The 21,167-nt window shown below is 43.8% G+C and overlaps 1 protein-coding gene across 1 annotated transcript in view; it reads left to right on the top strand.

The window, feature by feature from the left end:
* The window catches only part of ADAM17 (ADAM metallopeptidase domain 17), a 63,088-nt gene that overhangs the window by 27,050 nt on the left and 14,871 nt on the right, over positions 1 to 21,167 (top strand). Inside the window, exons 3-10 of the mRNA XM_039531000.1 lie at positions 729 to 862; positions 2,946 to 3,034; positions 5,726 to 5,894; positions 6,671 to 6,801; positions 15,013 to 15,102; positions 17,123 to 17,236; positions 19,134 to 19,278; positions 19,932 to 20,020. Coding sequence (XP_039386934.1) covers positions 729 to 862; positions 2,946 to 3,034; positions 5,726 to 5,894; positions 6,671 to 6,801; positions 15,013 to 15,102; positions 17,123 to 17,236; positions 19,134 to 19,278; positions 19,932 to 20,020 — 961 coding nt within the window. The remainder of the gene's footprint in view (positions 1 to 728; positions 863 to 2,945; positions 3,035 to 5,725; positions 5,895 to 6,670; positions 6,802 to 15,012; positions 15,103 to 17,122; positions 17,237 to 19,133; positions 19,279 to 19,931; positions 20,021 to 21,167) is intronic.

The following is a 21,167-nucleotide window of genomic DNA, read 5'->3' as shown; positions in this document are numbered from 1 at the left end:
CTTACCATGATATACAGCATCACATAAGTTGGTATGCATATTTTCTACCTCCATCTGAGGCAGGAGGCACAGAACATGAATGAGAGCAAAGTACTAGAGTAAATAGATAAAAATCTCCCATGTTCCTATTTTATATTGCTTGATACTTTGTCCCTTTTCCACTTTTATTGTAACAAACACTTCAAAATACTGCTGGTTCTCTCCCCAGGATAATTGCTGATATATGCCCCGAAATCTGTTACACTGGTGGCAGACAAGATAAAACTCAATGTGCTGTAGATTTTCCATTAAGGGCTACGGATGCCAAGTTTTGTCAAGGTTTTCTGGGCATATTTCAGGAAATGGGATCATTGGGGTATATCTTATTACTTACCATTGACCTGTTTTGTTAAATCTTCTGGTCTAGTTTTCTCTGAAGACCAGCAATGCAAAAGAAATCAGCCTTGTTTGAATACCTTTTGGCAAGAGTGGCTGTATATATTAACTTTGAAAAAAAAAATAACATTTTTTTTCTTGTTAATAAACATTGACTACTTTACAGACGTTATAAATGGCTCTTAGAAAAGTACTGTCATACAGTAATTCTGACAAATAGCATATATTTTTGTATCTTATTAATTGAAGATGTCTTCTAACATCCAAAGAGGTTTCAGTAGAACAAGAAGCTGATGTCTGTTTCCTTGTGCGTGGTTCACTTAAAACTAAATGGAAGTAAATTTATTTTACAGGCACTTTAAATTATACCTAACGTCAACAGCTGAACACTTTTCTGAAAACTTTCAAGCACTAATAGTGGACGGTAAAGGCAAGGAAAAGGAGTATCATGTACAATGGCAAGAATTCTTCAGTGGACATGTAGTTGGTTAGTATGAGCTAGATTGCACATCATTGTTGGGGAGTGGCACAGCTTTGTCAAAATCTGCTGGCTCATGGTGAATTGTGTATCGTTGCTTTTTCATTTTCCTCAAATGTGGTCAGAGTGGTAGATTTTGTTCCTGTGCTGGTCAATTTTGTTGACAATTTTGTGAGGCTGGTGCTGCATGTACTGAGATAAGGGTTTACAATCTGGCTTTGAAAATCATCAAGATGTATTTTACAAAAATACACACTATGGCCACTGTGGCTTCTGCTCTATAAAAAATGAGTCTTGACTTTAATTCTCATTGAGATCCTGGATTTTACAGTACTAGGAACTGAAGTCCTTTTCACAAATCAAGACCAGCCCAGCTAGTGACAGTGCAACCTCGCTATCATGATAAAATGCCTCAAATCAGGTCTGGATAGACAACTCTTCTGGATGAGTGTTGCCCAGTGATGAGCTGCCAAAATATTAACAATCGGTTCCCTCCTCCCCCGCCGGGGGGGGTCGTGCCCCATCCAACCCCTCATGTTCCTTGACACCCCCCCGGAACCCCTGACCCATCCCCCCCTTCCCTGTCCCCTGACTGCCCCTTGTCGCCCCACCCAACCCCTCCTCTCATTCTCGATGGCCCCCCAGGACCCGTACCCCATCCAACCACCCCTTCTCTCTGTCCCTGAGTGCCCCCACCACCTCATCCAACCCTGCTCTTTCCTGACTGCTCCCCAGGACCCTTGCCCCCATTCATTCACCCTGTTCCCTGCTCTCTGACCGCCCTGACCCCTATCCACCCCCCCACAACCCACTCCCTCCCTGCCCCCTTACCACACTGTCTGGGGCCGGGACCGGGTCCACTCCGCCAGGACCATGGCCGGAGCCGCGGGGCCCGACTCCGGCCGGGCGCTGGGCCGAGCCGCCGGCCGAGCCGCTGGGCCCGACTCGGCCGGGCGCCGCCGGGCCGTGGGTCCCGAGCTGGGCCGGGTCGGAGCCGCTCAGCCGGGACCAGACCGAGCCGGGGGTGCTTGGCCGGGACTGGGCTGGGAAGCTTGGCCGGGGCCAGGGGGAGCCGCTCAAGTGGAGCTGGACTGGGCCACGCGCGCCGTCCGCCCCGCCCGGCTTACCTGCCTGCTCCTCCTTTCAGTCTTCCCGCGAACATCTGATTCGCGGGAAGCAGGGGAGGAGCGTTCAGGGGAGAGGGGGAGGTGAGCTGGGGCTGGGGGCCGGGCAGACAGCTGCCCGAGCTTTGTTAAATTTAAAAACTTTTTAGAACCTGGTTGTCCTGGAACAACCGGTTCTAAAAAGGCTTCTAAATTTAACAACCGGTTCGCGTGAACCGCTGCGAACCGGCTGGAGCTCACCACTGGTGTTGCCCAGTCTTAAACCTTGGCACGTCCACTGAGTATGGCAGGGATCGGCAACCTTTTGGCATGCGGCCCACCAGGGTAAGTACCCTGGCAGGCCGGGTCAGTTTGTTTACCTGCTGCGTCCACAGGTTCGGCCAATCGTGGATCCCACTGGCCGCTGTTCGCCGCTCCAGACTGATGGGGGCAGCAGGAAGTGGCGGCCAGCACATCCCTCAGCCCATGCCGCTTCCCACAGCCCGCATTGGCCTGGGATGGCGAACAGTGGGAGCCGCAATCGGCCAAACCTGTGGATGCGTCAGGTAAACAAACTGGCCCGGCCCGCCAGGGTGCTTACCCTGGTGGGTCGTGTGCCAAAGGTTGCCAATCCCTGGAATATGGTGATGTCTGTTATTGGTTTATGTTGGTAAAAGGCTCCATAACCCATTACTAGTGGCCGAGGGGATTCTGACCACCTTTGCTCTTTCTTTCTTTCTTTCTTTTTTTTTTTTTTTAAAAGGCATCCTAGTGCATATCACTTTTACAGAATTGGAGACTGTGTTTTAACATGTCTCCCTGGATTTCCTGATAGCATAGCACAGGGAAATAGTCTGGCTTTAGAGTGAAAACTACTCTGGTCTTTCCAGAGAAAGCAGTATTGATTTAAGAAGAGGGGATGCCATTTGCTAAATAGATCAGTCAGTTGTCACATCAGTTAACTTAATTTTTCTCTTCTACATTTAAAGGTGAACATAATTCCAAGGTTATAGCGCACATAGGTGATGAAGACTTTACTGTAAGAATCAACACTGATGGCGAAGAATACAATGTAGAGGTACTGTTTGCTGTGAAAACAAGATTGAGACAATAGGAACATCTTTGATGAAAAACAATACTATTTCCCTATTGTTGCCCCAGCCACCTACACTTCTGTAGCTGAAAAAACATTTTTGGAGGGAGGGGCTCTGACTGATTTTTGTAAGCGTTACATTTCCACACAGTTGTATCGAAAACATGCATGATTGTAAGCACTGGCAGAAGCAACAGATTGTTGTTCCATACTGAATGCAGCATGTTTATGTAAATAAATATGCAGTGAGAAAAATTGTTTCTAGTAAAGCAGATTGTTCCTTATTAAAATTCGTGAGCCATTAAATGTGTAGACTACAATACAGAAATACTGAAAATAAGCCCATACAGGCATCTTGGCAATCTGATGGTGTAAAAAACAACTTGTCATTACAGTAGAACCTCAGAGTTATGAACACCTTGGGAATGGAGGTTGTTCATAACGCTGAACAAAATGTTATGGTTGTTCTTTCAAAATTTTTCAATTGAACACTGGCTTAGTACAGTTTTGAAACTTAACTATGACAAAGAAAAATGCTGCTTTCCCTTTTTTTAGTAGTTTACATTTAACAGTACTGTACTGTATTTGCTTTATATATATTTTGTCTCTGCTGCTGCTTGATTGTATACTTCCAGTTCCAAATGAGGTGTGTGGTGTGTTCGTAACTCTGGTGTTCGTAACTCTGAGGTTCTACTGTACTTCAAACCACCTGAACGTCATCAGTAAACTATCCTCAGTGGAATCCTTTGATGTGCATGAATTCCTTCTAGCTCACTGTTTTCTCAGTGTGTCTCATGCCAGCACTTTAAAAGTGTGGGGTAACTACAAGGTCCAGGGCCTCTGGAAAAAACACTTTAGGAGTTACTATCTTAGGTTCATTTATGCCGAAGAGTGAGTTCTCACTTCATAGTTTTTGTATTGGGGAAGCATTTTTGAACAATGCAGGTTTTCTAATGTACTATTTGCTTTGTTCACTAATGCAGAAGTAGGAGGTGTCAAAATTAAGTACATTCTTTTTATACTCTTTATGCTGTTAGTGCCCTCTTAAGATATGTCAGTTAAAATTACATTTGTATCAACCAAGGAAAAGTGGTTGAAGAACAGCAGTGTAACCTGTCAGCTGTGTAATATGGACTGACTAAATTTACTTTAGAATACTAAATTTTAATTTTATTCTTTTAATATAAACTTATTCTTTATATAGACTTCTCTGCATCTATGTGTCCGGTGTCATCCCAGTTACACCTTTCAATAAAAGAGGAGCAGAGTTTGTCAGATTCTTAGAGATGAGCCTTGATAAGTTATTTCTGCATCTAAATGTAAAAGAACATTTGCTAAAGCTCTGAGGCTTTTCACCTCCATGCTAAAGATTTGTATCTGACAAATGAGAAAAAGCTTTTAAAAAGTAAGATGGGGAACATTTGTAACATTAGCGACATACCAGTGTCTTCTCGAGTAACATGTTGTGCCTGTCTTCTACATAAGACGGTGACTTGGGGAGCTTTTAACATTTTGGATTTGGCACTTAACCTTTTTTTTTCTCCAGGGTTAGTTTGAAAACCTAGTATTTCATTCTTGTTGTTTACTAATCTTGTACCGTTTTGAGCTTCTGACATAACCCTGGGAATATCTATAAATATCTCACAAACAGACTATTAAATACTTCCATAAAGAGTTGTTTCTATGCAGTATATTTCCAGACAAAAAGTATGTTAAGAGTGTAGAGGTTGACCATACATATTAGTAAGTTGGGGTAAAACACATTCTGTGGATATTGCAGTTATCTCAAAACCAAGAGTTTATAAACCCAGGAATTCACTGTTAACATGATTGGATTTCTTTCAAGTTTAACTTTAAGGTAGGGAAGTGCACAGCCTTAACACTGCCCTGCAGTGACACCATGTGATTATGATTGAGACATTTTAGTGTTTGTGGTCCCAAATTAGATTAGACTGATTTTTAACACATTTTTCTTTTTTCCTTAATATGTCCTGTGAAAATTTGGGATTAATTTGGATGAGTTATGAGAGTTTAAAAAACTATACTTTATGCAGGCACAGTAATTTATTATTACTAAAAGGGGAAGGGGGGCTGAACTTGCACATGAAGTACCTGCAAACTCATGAAATATGCAAGTGTGCACTCATGTATTCCATATGATCTATTATGGCTTGTACTGAATGAGGCAGGGTTCTAAGTAGTAAATTTCCTACCTGTGCCCACTCCTGCAGTTCTTAGGACCATTGTGGGGGGAGAGACCTCTCAGCTTTCTTTTCTTCCAAATAAACTTTTTTGAAAGTGCTGTTTTTAAACCTTCAAAAGTGACTGCATAGTTCCCCTCCTTTTGATGAAGATATAGATGGCTGCTGCTGCTTTGCCCATAGGGCAGTTAAGGTCTAAGAATTCTTGATGTCTATTTTTTTTTTTAATCTGTTGACCATTTCTCAATATAAGGAGCTGAATCCCACTTGTGCTATTCATGCAAATAGTACTACTGAAATCAGTAGAACTATTTGTGTGAGTAAAGTAGGTGGGACAAGGCCCTAAGTTCTATGTACACAGCTGTGGCTATTTTTAGTGGGACTTTTTGGCCATATTTATTAAATATGTATAATCCTAGAAGCCCTTGCATGCACACTATACCTAAATCACTTGCATTTCTTGTGTTACTTTTAGCCACTTTGGAGGTATATAGACAATACTCAGGATGAAAGACTCTTGGTCTACAGATCTGAAGATATTAAGGATTTCTCACGTTTACAGTCCCCCAAAGTATGTGGCTATTTAAAACATAAGGAGGAAGAATTACTGCCTGAAGGACTAGAGGGCAGCCATTTAAATGAAGGTGAGCATCCTGCTATTTAAAATGAAATGTTTGAAACCTATTCCTATAGCTACGTAGTAACGTAAGACTGGTATCTGGCCATGAGGCTTTCATGTTTGGAAAACTCTACTTTGCTGTCTCTCTCTCATATCACTTTATAACTTTTAAAACTCATTGTGGCTGGGGAGGATAAACACACCACCAAAGGCCATCACCAATCTGGGGGAAGGAGGATGCTCAGAAAGGATATTTGGCTCCTTCAAAGCACAGAATTGACCAATATAAGTCCTTCACCTTTACAGTGATTTAATAGTTACCCGTTTTGCTTTAAAGGTGACCTGAAAATGGTTTTATGGGATTGTCCTTTGCTTTCCTCTCTTTATGATGTACAAAGAGAGGCTATATGGCATCTAGTGCTCTTCTCTAGAGAGTCTTTGAGCCATGATTGACTTTATGTAGAGTTGGATCTAGCCCTTTTCTGCCAGAAGGGGGATTGGTAGAACACGGAGGAGGTTTGGTTAAGGGGAAGATGATGTGAAAGGCTTAGTTGACTAGCTTTATTTCTCCAGCCAGTTTTACTCTACTCTTTCCCTGTACAGTTTCACTGTTCTCCACTACTTTCCTAGAACAAATTGGTTGGAGGAGTATTAGGAAGACTTTTTATGCTTTCAGAGGGGTTACTCTAAAAAAAACCAAACCAACCTAATCATGTTATCAAATGGAAGCTAAAGATGTTATTAATTGTCAAGGAATATGTGTGTCTAATATATTTGATTTCACTTACATATTCAAATCAGTGAACATCCTTCGGGAGAAAAGAGCCATTGCAGACCACTCCAAGAACACATGCAAGATATTAGTGGTGGCAGATCATCGCTTCTTCAAGTATATGGGCCGTGGGGAGGAAAGCACAACTATTAATTACTTAGTAAGTATGTGACAGTCTGTTGTTGTTTGCTTGAAGAAGTCACGCAAGCAGATGCACTGCAGCTGGAAGCTAGTACTATAGTAGTTAGAAAGCTAGCATGACCTATATGTTATCCAATGCTGTATTTAATTTAACTCTGAGTGCTGTTTACCTTAAGGGGTGTTGTGTTAAGTTTTTTAAAAGAAATTATTTTGCACTGGTGGCTAATGCTGCAATTAAATAAATCTTTGAGCAGAATATTTTTAAGCAGCTCTTCTAACTTCTTTCATCCCCATCCCCCCTAAATGGGCTACATAGTAAGATTTTCCTCTAAGAATTGTCTTTTAACTCTAAGTTTGTAGAATCATACAGATGCATTAATTCAGTGGTCTCAGTGATCAAAACTTTTTTGATCGCGCACCCCTATCATTAATTTTTTGAGCATGCACCCCTAATATATGTTTGTTTGTTTATAAATTATATACATGTACTACTGTACTAATATATTATGTACATTATAAAACACACAAAAAATAGAAATTAAAGGATGAGATAAAGATGAAATAAACAATATTTTAAAAATATTTTATTTTATTAACGGTACAAAAAACCTTTTTGCTCTTACAAAAAAATTAATATTAATATTTTTTAGTGAGAGCAGTGTGATTGAATATGCTTCATTATTTCTGAAAATCTTGGTTTAACACTTTGTGATACAGCGATTTGAAGGTCTGGATTAAGTTTAGGGTGCGGGAGGATGCTCAGGGTGGGGTGCGGGCTCTGGGAGGAAGTTAGGGTGCTGGAAGACACTCAGGGCAGAGGTGCAGGAGGAGGTTCAGGAGGTGCATAGCACTTACCTGGGGCAGCTCCTGTGCAGGGGGTGTGCAGGTCTCTGCGCAGTGCGGCACCACCCCCATGGCCGCGATTCTGGGATCCGCGCCCCGCCCCCGGCCAGGCAGGGCCACCCGGAACTCAGGGGCTGCAGGACCCTCGCCTGCAACTCTAAAGCCCCTTTCAGAATGCGGCCCTGTGAGCACGGGCCGGAGGATTCAGGGGGAGCAGGGGCAGCCACGCAGCCAGCGGCCGGAGAGAAGCGGCGCTTTCCCCTTCAAAGCCCCACCTCTCTCCAGCTGGCTTTGAAGGGGAAAGTGCCACTTCCTTCCCGCCGCTGGCTACGCGGCTGCCCCTGCTCCTCCACAGGCGAGAGGACTCAGGGCCGCATTCCGAAAGGGGCTTTAGAACTGCAGGCCAGGGCCCTGGGGCCCCCTTAGCCCAGGGCCCTGCAGCCCCTAAAGCCTCTGTGCTCCTAGTGGCCCTGCTTGGTCCGGGGGACGAGCTGGGGGGGAGCTTCCCCTCTTGCTCCCTCTCTCCCTCCTCCGGCCGCCTCCCTTTTTTTTTCCCCTCCGGCGGCGCTCCTCCTGCCGCGCCCCCCAATGGATCGTCTTGCACACCCCTTGGGGTGCGCACACCCCACTTTTCAGACCAGTGCATTAATTTATGTTGTTTCGCTTGTTTACTGTGAAGCTCTTCATTTAAAATCTACCAACAGTGACTATTTGAGTAAAGGATATTTTTCCAGTTGTGTAACACTTCTGTCCAAAAGGATAAGTAGTTCACAGCCAGCCTACTGCATAGTTATTTATAGCAAATCTAGAACATCTCTGCCTTCTAATTAGCTAGAAATATCATGAAGAACCTGATAAACTTCTGTGATAAGAAAAATGTGCAGTTCTTAAAGAAATATCAAAATAAGACCACCCACATTCATTGTACGAATAAACATGAGTGCAACAGACGATTCTTCTTTGAGTAGTGTCCCTAGGTGTGCTTGTGTCTACTGCTAACCAGAGAACTTTGGTAGCAGGGTCTTTGAGGCCCACACATGCAGTGTCTCCCTTCGTGTCCCTTCACAAGGCCAATGAGTACATGCTGGCTAACGCCCCCCTCAGTTCCTTCTCAACTGCCCCTGGCTAGAGACGGGGCTATTCGCAGTCTGTTGGGACCATTACTTTTGATTTGCATCTCTGTAGTCAGCTTCCTAGTTCTTAGTTGTAGTTGTAGCCTTTTCCCTTTTTCTTATCTTTTCCCCCTGAAAATTTAAAAAATAAAATAAGACTCTTTTTTTCCCCCTCATTGGGGACCATTCCCCCAACGGGTATGTATGGTTCATCAGGCTTCAAGAAGTGCCTCTCTTGCAAACAGGCTATCCCTGTCACAGACAAGCACTGCCTGTGCATTTGCGGTCTCGGGGAAGGCTACATTCAACAAAAGTGTGATCTCTGCCTGCAGGTAGGCCCTGGTCTCATAAAGACAGAGAGCTCAGAAAGATAATTATTTTCATGGAGGCGGCTCTCCAGACCCAACCACGAATCACCTGGCAGACGTGAGTCTTCCCCACAGCCCTCAATATCTGAAGGCTATGGGTTGAAGAAATAAGCCCCACTGACCTCTCTTATTAATCCTTGAAAAATAGAGCGGGAAGTCCCTATAGTGAGCCCCAAGATACAGAGCACGCTGAAAAGCGTTTGTGGCTATCCTCAGTACTGTCGGCACCAAGACCATCTCAGACCAGTACCCATGACTCTCGGAAGTCCTCTGTGGCAAGTACTGTTGACAAGTCCATGAACCCTATGGGCACGGGCATCGAGTCAGCGACACCAAGGGATAAGGATAGGAGTAAGCACTCCTCTAAAAAGATGTTCCTGGTATGCAGTACTACATCAGTACCACCATCAATGCCTCATTGGGCGCGAGAGCGACATATATGGACAAGATCTCCATTCCTCCTGGGCACTGCCAACAGCATCAAGTCAGTCGGTACCACCAGAATTCTGAGACTCTGGGGACCTCCATGTATTGGACATACCGGAGTCTCCTCTCCTCAGTGCTGGAACCTCTGCAGTGAGTCTTCAGCCAGCATGGGAGTCTTCCCTGCTGCCCTGACGTGCTCGCCTGCTCTTCAGTCAGGGCTTGCATAGCAAACCTGATGAGCTGGCATCACAGTACTCCCAGGCTCCTTTACAGTAGCTGGTAACAGCAGGGTCCTCGAGCATTCCCTCATGGGGTCACCACCACCATCTTGGTATGACCACCCTTGGACACAATCACAGCACCCCAGTGGCCAGACTGGGACCCTTGGGTTGCATATTGCCACCATGCCGCTTGAGCTTCCAGCCCCATCCAAAAACCTTGAGGCACATCCCTTCAGCTGCAGCTTCCAGAGCTTTGGCACCTCCAGAAGAAATCATGGAGGAACACAAGGGCGCTGCTGAGCAAGAAGTGACCCCAAGGACCATCTCCTCCTCCTCCCCGGATGAGGCTGATGCATTCCCTGCCATTTCTGGCAAATGACTTTTGCCTCTTCCAGGACCTGGCCAAAGAGTGGCGGACACTCTCCAAATATCACTAGAGGAAGTCAAGGATGCCCACCATTGTCTCATAGACCTACTCCACTCATCCTTTTCCTCAAAGATCACCCTAGCCATTAATGAACCCATTCTGGACCCAGCAAGAACCATCTGGCAGACCCCAGGGTTGGTGGCACTGACCTGCAGGCAGGTGGACAAAAAATATTATGTCCCAGCATGGGAGACTGAGTTCCTCTTCTCCTACCATCCACTCAACTCCATCGTGGTTGACACTGTTAATTCTCACTGATGAGGTCCACTCTCTACGATAGGGACTGGAAGCGTTTTGGACTTTTTGGGGATGAAGGAGTACTCCTCTGCCACACTTTTGTTTCAAGTCACCAATTACCAAGCCTTAACAAAGAAATAAGACTACATAAATTATTCGAAACTGAATGATTTTATTGAGCAGCCACGACCAATTCAAATCCATTATTCAGGAGGGACAGAGTTAATAGCAAAAACAATAGCCTTCCTGATAGCAATCACCTCAGCTAGGAGAATTAGCGGCTCTGATGGCACATCCCTCCGACATGGTATTCTTTTATGACAAGGTTACGTTCAGACTACACCTGAAATTCACTCCCAAGGTAACCTCCCTATTTCACATGATAAATATTTACCTTCCAATCTTTTATCCCAAGCCTCACCAACACAACAGGGAGACTATACTACACACTCTAGATGTCAGGCAAGGCCGAGTGTTCTATCTGGACAGGATGAAGGTTTTCAGGAAGTTCTCAAGACTTTTCCTCTCTATTGCGGAAAGATCGAAGGGCTTAGCGGTATCAGCCCAAAGACTCTCCAAGTGGGTCTCCAACTGCATCAGACAATGTTACCAAGCTCACAATATGACCCCTCCAGATACTATTCATATACACTCCACAAGGTCGATCTCCTCATCCATTGCCTTTTCCAAGAATGTCCCTGTCTCCGAGATCTGTAGAACGGTGACATGGGTGACAGTCCACTGCGATCACTGAGGACTCCGTCTCTGATGCCATCTTCGGGGCGACTGTGCTGTCATCTGTAACTGACCCAACTCCAAAGTCCCAGCCCTCCTGTGGGGATGTTTCTTGGGAGTCACCTACAGTGGAGCACCCAGAGGGACACTACTTGAAGAAGTTACACACCTTGTACAGTAATGATAGTTCTTTAAGATGTGTGCCCTTATGGGGTTCCACAACCCACCCACCTCCCATCTACTTCGGAGTCCTTGTCAATAATTCTGCGGTAGAGAAGGAACTGAGGGGGGTTAGCCCGTGCATGCTGACTAGCCTCGTGGCGGGGCACAAGGGGAGGCAGCGCATGTGCGGGCCTAACGGACGCTGCAACCGAAGTTCTCCAATCAGCAGTGCAGGGACACAAGCACACCTACAGTGGAGCACCCATAGGGACACCCATCTTGAAGAACTATCATTACTGTACAAGGAGTGTAACTTCTAACATTTCCTACCTGCCTAACTCCTGACTGGCTGCTAGTATATTACAGGGTGTACCATATTCTCCCCTCTGCCTTAGTGCACAATTAGCACATTCTTTCAGATAATGTCACAGTAGCTTAGTATGGAGTTGCCATTTGCAACTTTGTAGTTAAGGTAAGTAGAACAGACAAATGTCACCTGCGGGCTGAACTATTGTAACTTGCTCTAAAGATGCTACAGCTGGTGCACAGCACTGTAGCCTATCTCATTGCTGTGAGATGAAATGAGAGAACATGTTAGTGTCCATGCTTTGCAACCTAGACTGGCTCCTTATTACTAACAGATCCATTCAAGTTCCATGTATTGACCTTCTGAACAGTCCTCATTGTCTTTATAATCCATGTCTGGTGCCTAGATAGAATAATAGAAATGGAGGGCCCTAAGGAACCTTGAGAGGTCAACTAATCTATTCTTCTGCACTGAGGCAGCACCAAATATACTTAGATCACCTTTGACAATTGCTTGTCAAACCTGTTCTTTAAAACCTCCAATGACGGAAATTCTCCAGTGCCCCTTGGAAGCCTTATCTAGCGCTTAACTATCTTTACTAGGAAAAGCTTGCTAACTACACCGATATAACGCTGTCCTCGGGAGCCAAAAAATCTTACCACGTTATAGCTGAAACTGCATTATATCGAACTTGCTTTGATCCGCCGGAGTGCGCAGCAACCACCCTCCCGCCCCCGAGCACTGCTTTACCACATTATATCCGAATTCATGTTATATCGGGGTAGAGGTGTATGATCTAACCTAAATCTTCCTTGCTGCAGATTACGCCTATTACTACTGGTCCTTCCTTCAGTGGACATGAAGAGAAATTGATTACCATACAAAACTCCTATTAATACACCCCAGAATTATATTAGCCTTTTTCACAATTGCATCACATTGTTGGCTCATATTTAATTTTCTGATCCACTGTAGCATCCAGATCTGCAGTACTACTCCCCATTTTGTTTAGTTTTTATTGAAATTCATCATGTTGATTTCAGACCAATTCTCCAGTTTGTCAAGGTCATTTTGAATTCTAATCCTTTTCTCCAAAGTTCTTGCCACCCTATCCTGCATGGTGTCATCTGGAAATTTTATAAGCAGACTCTCCACTCCATTACCCAATTCATTAATGAAAATATTGAATAGTATGTAACTCAGTACAGACCCCTGCAGAACTCCACTTGATATGTAATCCCAGGGTGACCGTGAACCATTGATAATTACTCTCTGAGTAAAGTTTTGCAACCAGTTGTGCATCCACTCTATAGTAATTCCATCCAGACCACATTTCCCTGGTTTGTTTATGAGAGTGTCAAAAGCTTTACTGAAATGAAAATAAATCACATATATGGCTTCCCTCTGCCATCTGCTAGGCTAGTAACCCTGTCAGAGAAGGAAATGAGGTTGGTTTGACATGATTTGCTCTTGGTAAATTCATGTTGGCCATTCCTTATAACTGCTCTCCTCTGAGTGCTTCAAAATGGATTGTTTAATATTAGTTATGATATCTTTCCAGGTATCAAAGTTAGGCCGGCAGGTCTATAATTCCCTAGATCCTTTTTGTTCTCTCTTTTAAAGATAGATGCTGTAGAAATGCTTAGATAATGTATCTGGGAGGAAGGGCCTGCTCCTGTTAGCTTCTTTGACGCCTTCTGTAGCCAAAATAAATGACAAATGTGATCACATATAAGGCCAGCTCATTTGTAGGGAAGGAGTCCATTTCACTAGAAGAAACCTGCTTGGAACAGCCTCTGTGAATAGGGAAACATCTGCTTCTAATATGCCAGCAAAATTTGATTAAATGAATCTTAAAGAATGACATTATAATCGTTTACAAACAAAATGCCTTAAACTCTAAACTCGGCTAGGAGGAAGGGAGGGACATTTCAAGTATCACTAGGTATTTTTTTATCAGTTTTACTGTTAGAAGAATTTGAAACGCCCTTGATTGAAAGGCAACTAAAATGATTAGGGGTTTGGAACAGGTCCCATATGAGGAGAGATTAAAGAGGCTAGAACTTTTCAGCTTGGAAAAGAGGAGACTAAGGGGGACTATGATAGAGGTATATAAGATCAGGAGTGGTGTGGAGAAAATGAATAAGGAAAAGTTATTTACTTGTTCCCATAATACAAGAACTAGGGGCCACCAAATGAACTAATGCGCAGCAGGTTTAAAACAAATAAAAGGAAGTTCTTCTTCACAGAGCGCACAGTCAACTTGTGGAACTCCTTGCCTGAGGAGGTTGTGAATCATAGAATATCAGGGTTGGAAGGGACCTCAGGAGGTCATCTAGTCCAACCCCCTGCTCAAAGCAGGACTAATCCCCAACTATTTTTTTCCCCCAGATCCCTAAATGGCCCCCTCAAGGACTGAACTCGCAACCCTGGGTTTAACAGGCCAATGCTCAAACCACTGAGGTATCCCTCCCACCAAGGCTAGGGCTATAACAGGGTTTAAAAGAGAACAGGATAAATTCATGGAGATTAAGTCAATTAATGGCTATTAGCAGGATGGGTAAGGAATGGTGTCCCTAACCTCAGTTTGTCAGAGGGTGGAGATGGATGGCAGGAGAGAGATCACTTGATCATTACCTGTTAGGTTCACTTCCCCTGGGGCACCTGGCATTGACCACTGTCGGTAGACAGGATACTGGGCTGGATGGACCTTTGGTTTGACCCAGTACGGCCGTTCTTATGTTCTTATGATTCTATTCTTCCCCTACCCTCCTAATCCCAAAACTAACCAACAACCCTACTGTTCATCCTGGGTGAATTTGGAGGTGCTGTTCAGTAGAAACAGACATGCAAATTTCTGGATGAAGGATGTTGCTTGGAAGGGGAGGCCTGGGCTATAAAGAACAAAAGAGCTAGGAGAGAGGAGCAGGTGTTCTGGAGCCCCGGCACCAAATGTACTGAGGAGGACAGCAATAGTTTATTGGCCAGCAGAGAGAGTCTGAACACCAGGATCACTCAGTACTATACTTACTATTTTTTTTTAAAGCGATAGTGGAATGCTAGCATATGCATAAAAGTATTTACCAAGATGATTTATTCTTCACCTTATGTTGCTTTTCCACTCCACTATTCAAAATAATGGTAAATGGCAGAGTCTGCTATAGTTTGACTATGGAAAACTTTCAGGAAAACATTGGAAAACACCATGGACCACTGCTCTGATATTTTTGGAACAGTATATTTGTCCATTGTGTTTTATGAGGTGCAGTTTTTTGACTTGAAATATGTGTTCATAGATACATATGCTACAACTTTTTGGGGATATTTTGAACTATATTACATGATAAGAATTTGGATCTAAATAATGGTTTATGTTCCCCTTCCATGCATAGATTGAATTAATAGACAGAGTGGATGACATCTATCGAAATACCTCTTGGGACAACGGAAACCTGAAGGGATACGGCATACAAATAGAGCAGGTATTCACGGAGTCAATGCAAAGGGTTGTGAATCTTTGGCATTAGAGCATGTTCTGGATGTTATGTTGGAGGGTGGAGTCTGGAATCAGAATACAAATAATCGGAATACCAGTAATCAAAACTTATAAATTGTTTACTTTCATCATATAAGTAACCCCTTAAAAGCATCATCCTAGGAATTTTCACAGCTAAGTTTGTCTTGGCCCATCTTTTATCAGACACTTACAACTGTTGGAGAAGATTTCAGGCTGAGATTTGCACATTTGATCTCTGTTGGAGAACTTTTTTTGTTTTGTTTTTGCTAAATTTGAAAAATGTATGGTTCTTTCATAAACATACTATTGTGCAAATGTTGTCACATACGCCAGTTGTGATGGTGTTGATCTGACAGAGCCCAGGAGTGTTCAAAGTGACACACAATACAGATAAAAAACCGCAATTCCTCTTCTGAAGAGTAGCAACTAATTTCAGACATGATGCAATGAATGATGTTGGGGGTAACAAGTCACTGTGGGGGTTGGAGGAGATGGATGACATCAATAAGTTTATGTAGTAATTCTTGAAAATTAGAGCTCTGAGTGGCGGAATAATGCATTTAAAATAAATGGAAATCTTAGTGGGCTAATTTCTTGTAGGCATCATAAGAGTGGGTTTTAAAGAGGGCGTGCCATGCTGTGTTGTGTACACTGAAGCAGATGATTTTTCATAAGGAGTCATGACATCTGACTCACTTTTTTGACCTGGTTACTTGTGGTCTTGCCTAACTTAGACAAATCTGATCTTAGATTGCCACTTTAAGTGTAACCCAACTAGATGCTCAAAGCTGGGGGGAGTGCTGTTTTGACACAGTTCTCTGTTTGCTAATCTCAAAGTACTATGCCTGAAGCCTGAAAACGTCAGGTGTGGAAACAGGCCATAATTGGGAAGGCCAGTGCAATCACGTAGTCAGCGCGTTGTTTCCTTCAGCCAACCAGGCAACGCTGTCTTAGGTGACTGCAGTTGCTTCTAATGGTGGAAACAGAGTGGGGGGGGGGGATCCCCCATGTTTTCTCCCTTCCATGACTTTGTGGGAAATTACTTGGGACTTCCGCAGCCTTAGTAATCATGTGACAAAAGATGAGGCAAAAATGCTATAAAGTAGGTTTTGTGTTGTTGCTGGAACCTTAATTCTGAATTCCTGGAATCTTTTGGGACTTATCTCCAATGTAAAATGCATTTTTATTCTGGAAAGTGACTGTAAAAATGACTCTTTGGGGTCCGACTTTGTGTGTTGATGATTTCCATATCAAATGCCGTTTACAAGCTATTTCTATCAACCAGCTCTTAAAGTTCATCTTGGGAGCTGAGAGTCAAGCTATGTTCTTTTCTTGTCGTCGTCCTGAGTAATAAAGGTTCTGATGGGCATTATTTACAGTATAAACTCTAAAAGCCCAGTGTTACTCCCGTTTACTGTAACATAACTAAACATATGCCACACTGCAAGCTAACTACCTCTGTAGTCAGAAAGGCATAAACGTGACAAATTGCTTTTAGTCATAGAACTTTTCAGTTTTCTTTTTGCACATCTAGATTTCTAAAGATAGGAATCCTTGTAAATCTTCTTTGGTTAAATAAAATCAGAGATGCACTGGGGACCTTTTCTACCAGTTTTGAACCCTGAATTTTTATGACCGAGTAATGAATATCTTAGTGGGATACAATGGAAACTTGTGATGTGCAACTTAACTTAGTGTAATGATGCTAATGTGTTTAGTGGTAATTATATTTGGGTCAAAGTGTATGGCATTATCTTAATTAAGAGGTCAAGAGTTCACTACTAGGAATATGTAAGTTTAAATCTAAGAATAGGATGGCATTTTAATTAGGCGCTTTGGCCATCGTTTAGGAGGGTGAAAAATTTCCCTTGCCTATAACATTTTTACTTTAAAATTGCCTCACTTGGCGCTTCACTGCCTATTTCTTCAGCTTGTTGAATTGTTTACAGTTCCTTATTCTAATTATATTATACCCTTGAATATAGATTATTGTCCACAATGAATCAACTGTTGTGATGCCTGGGAAAAAACATTATAACATGGCAAAAAATCAGCCAAATGAAGAGAAAGATGCTTGGGAGGTGAAGACTCTGCTGGAGGTAAAGCTGTGCTTCTCAAACAAAATGTCCCACCTAAAAAGAAAATATGACAATTACTTATTTGCCATCCGAGATCAGTCTCTGATTGCAAATGAAACTGCTTTTCTTCCTCTTCACAATGTGTAGTTATCACAAGAATACAAAACTAGGATATTTCTACCAAGGCTCATGGCAAGAGGCTTCATAAAAAGTATCTACTTCCAGAATACAATTATTAAGTGCAAAACAAATATACATGATTTTGTGGTTATTGAGACAGGAAGACAGCCCTGTGGTTAAAGCACTGGTGTGAGACTCAGGAGACCTGGTTCTGCCACAGACTCCCTGCATGACCTGGCTCAAGACATTTGATCTTTGTGTCTCATTTTCTTATCTGTAAAATTGGGCTAACAATACTGTCCTATTGTGAGATGCTCAGATACTCCTTTAATGTGTGGCTGTATAGTTGAACTTGTTTCTTTCATACATGTTGAATTTCTCCATGCTGTTTCATTTTCTAAGTTGCCATCCAGTTGACCAAATTTACCAAATGTCTTGGCCTTTCTGAATAGCATACAGATTTTATTTGTTTTAGTAAAGTTAAAATGTGTTTTATTTGGAGTTCTCCCAGAATGCACTAGTCATCTTGCAAAAGTATAAGAACATGTCCCCTTCCCAGAAGATCACACAACTTTATTGACATGACTCCACCAGAATGGGATTATAAATGGGAAAGAGGGGAGGCAGAGCAGGGCTAGCAGTAAGATCATGAAGCTGCTCATTAGGCATGAGCTTTGTTGACTCATTCAGATCCCTCTTAACTCCTGCTTCTGCAATGATGCTTACAAGGTTCTTCTAGGCCAGTGGTTCCCAAACTTGCTCCGCCGCTTGTGCGGGGAAAGCCCCTGGCGGGCCGGGCCGGTTTGTGTACCGGCGGCATCCGCAGGTTTGGCTGATTGCAGCTCCCAGTGGCTGCGGTTCGCTGCTCCAGGCCAATGGGAGCTGCTGGAAGTGGCGGCAAGTACGTCCCTCGGCCTGCACCACTTCCAGCAGCTCCCATTGGCCTGGAGCAACGAACCGCGGCTAGTGGGAGCTGCCATCGGCCGAACCTGTGGACATGGCAGGTACAGAAACCGGCCCGGCCAGCCAGGGGCTTTCCCTGCACAAGCGATGGAACAAGTTTGGGAACCACTGTTCTAGGGGAAGAAAGAGAATCAACAGAAAACGCCAACCATCCAGAAGTGGACATGCCTTACTGAGGATCCATGTGATCTTATCCTCACCTTTATCTTTTCCCTCCCCACTCACCTATCTGTTGCCCTCGTTGGTAGTGCCATTTCAACACAGGATTGTGTGCTCCTCTCCATATTTGTTCTTCTGAAGTGACTGGTATGTTTTGGGATGCCAGAAAAATGATTCAATAAATTGCTGAAACACAAGTGAAAGTGTGCCCTGGGTCACCACCTACATTGAACAGAGAAGCTAAGGAGAAAGTTAGAGTTTGGATTCAGCTCTGCTCCTTTTCAGCAGCATGAATGGGAGCAGCAAATTCCTACTATCATTAAAGGCATTCTGTAATGAAATCTTGTAATGCTGGCTGTTACCAAGCATTTGCTGTTTTGAAAGATGGGCCTTATAATAGTTTTTCCTTTCCTTGAGATGTTGCTTATGAATGAGAATTTTAACACTGTAGATTATACTCTGACAGGAGGTGATATTTAAAACTTAGGCCAGACTGCGTACTAGAATATATGAAGGAACTATCTTGCTCTGATCTGGGGTTGGAGCAGATTTCTTCATTTAGTGTAATAGAAACTGGAGCTGGAAAATACCTGGCTTGTTAAATGATTTTTTCATCTTTAAATTTCTTCACCGTACATAGTACAGATTTTTCTAACAGTTGCTTTTTTCCTTTTAGCAATTTAGCTTTGATATAGCTGAGAAAGCAGCTCAAGTGTGCCTTGCTCATCTCTTTACGTACCAAGATTTCGATATGGGAACACTTGGACTAGCTTATGTTGGATCTCCCAGGCCTAACACCCATGGTGGAATTTGCCCAAAGGGTAAGATTCCCGCCCCCCCCCCCCGTCTAATTGTGGGTTGAATATCTGTACTTTGTTAGAAAATTATAGAAGGATTGAAGGTGGCATAATGTGTGTCACTTAAATGTTCCCTAGTGAGTGAGTTAGGAATGGAACTGAAGGCTGCATCCAAGGCTGCGTACAAAAGGGGAATAGGACAGGGTAGAACAATGAAGTTCCTTGAATTAATAGGTTGAGTGAAAGCCATCATGGCCCCATTTGGAGCAGCTAAAATCTTCATGTGCTGCTCTGGAAAGATGCAGCTCTTAACAGGTGTGGCCTGCCAAATTTCACAATGGGAGGGAGTCCAACATCTATCTCTTAAGTTATGAGGGCCATATAAGTACTTGAGTATATGAATGCCTCACAGTCTTTAATGCATGCATTTATTTATGTTCTGACTGCAGATTCCCCACTGCAAAAATTGGGGGAAGGGGACTCATTTATAAGCCTGTGAGTGCTGTAATGTTATAGTCATTTATTTACAAGGTCAAAGAAAAAGACTGGGGAGAATCTTCAGTTTTCCTAAACATGGTTTTATCTTTAAAAAACAAACAAAAAAATCTGTAGAAAGCTCAGTTACTTTTCTTGTGCTATATGAGGAATTTCACTTTCTTCCATCTTCCTTTCTATAGCTTATTATAGTCAAGCTGTCAAAAAAAACATCTATTTGAACAGTGGCTTAACCAGCACAAAGAACTATGGCAAAACTATCCTCACAAAGGTACTGGAAATTGAATGTGGATGTACGGAACCTATTTGTTAAACATGTGCTTTGCTGTTATTCTTCAGTGCTATAACTACTGTGAGATGAATGGCTCTTGGATGCCTGTCTGAAAAGAACTGTTTGCTCTCAGTCCAGCTCACTACGGACTGGTAGCTGTGATGCAAAAAATGCCATCATAGTTGTTATCCTTGTTGATAGAGAGAGCCAGGACTGAATGGCTCTGGAGATGGAACTAGTCAGACACACTGGTGGAGCAGTGAGAAGGAAACATTCTGCTTCTGATTGTGCTGACCTCTTCTATTGATAAATAAGACTATATGTCTCCAAAGATGAGAGCACTAAATTCATACCAAATGTGTGCTTAGAACCACCCCAAAAATCAAAATAACCCTGAAGACTAAACTAGTAGATTGGCAGTGGAATAAATTGAACTGCTGATTGTTGTAAGAAAAACCATGCAACTCTGGTCTTTTGTACTTCTGCAACAGTGGTCTTCAACCTTTTTACGTGCAAGATCACTTCAAGGACAACCCAGGATCAGCCCCACCCCTTCCCCATAGTCCTGCCCTGCTTACTCTCCCCCACCCTCACTCACTTTCACCCGGCTGGGGCAGGGAGTTGGGGTTTGGGAGGGGTCCTGGCTCTGGGCTGGGGCCAAGGGGTTCAGAGTATGGGAGGGGGCTCTGGGCTGTGGCAGAGTTGGGGTGCAGGAGGAGGTATGAGGTGCTGGCTCTGAGAGTGGGGGTCAGGGCTGGGGCAGGAGCTCGGGGTGCAGGAGAGGGGCACGGGGTGCTGTCTCTGGGAGGGGGGCAGGGCTGGGGCAGGGGCTACACGGTACATGAGGGGTTAGGTAGTGCTGACTCTGGCAAGGGGGTTGGGGTGCAGGCTCCCGCCCGGTGGCACTTAGACCTCGAGCAGACCCTGGGTGGGGTGGGTCTGTGTCCTGCCCCAGGTGCCCCTGTGGCCAGTGGGAAGCCGTGAGGGCAGTGCCTGGGAGTAGCAGCACATGGAGACTCCTGCCTAGGAGCCCCAGGTAAGCGCTGCACCCCCTCCCTCTGTACCCCCTCCTGCCCCCAAGCTCCCTCCCAGAGCCTGCACCCCCTCTGTCCGCACCCCCTCCCATCCCCAAGCTCCCTCCCAGAGC

The sequence above is a fragment of the Mauremys reevesii genome, linkage group 3, assembly GCF_016161935.1.
Source record: "Mauremys reevesii isolate NIE-2019 linkage group 3, ASM1616193v1, whole genome shotgun sequence".
In the NCBI taxonomy this organism is placed as follows: Eukaryota; Metazoa; Chordata; order Testudines; family Geoemydidae; genus Mauremys; species Mauremys reevesii.
The sequence above is the reverse complement of the archived record's forward strand: the minus strand, read 5'-3'. Positions and strand labels throughout refer to the sequence as shown.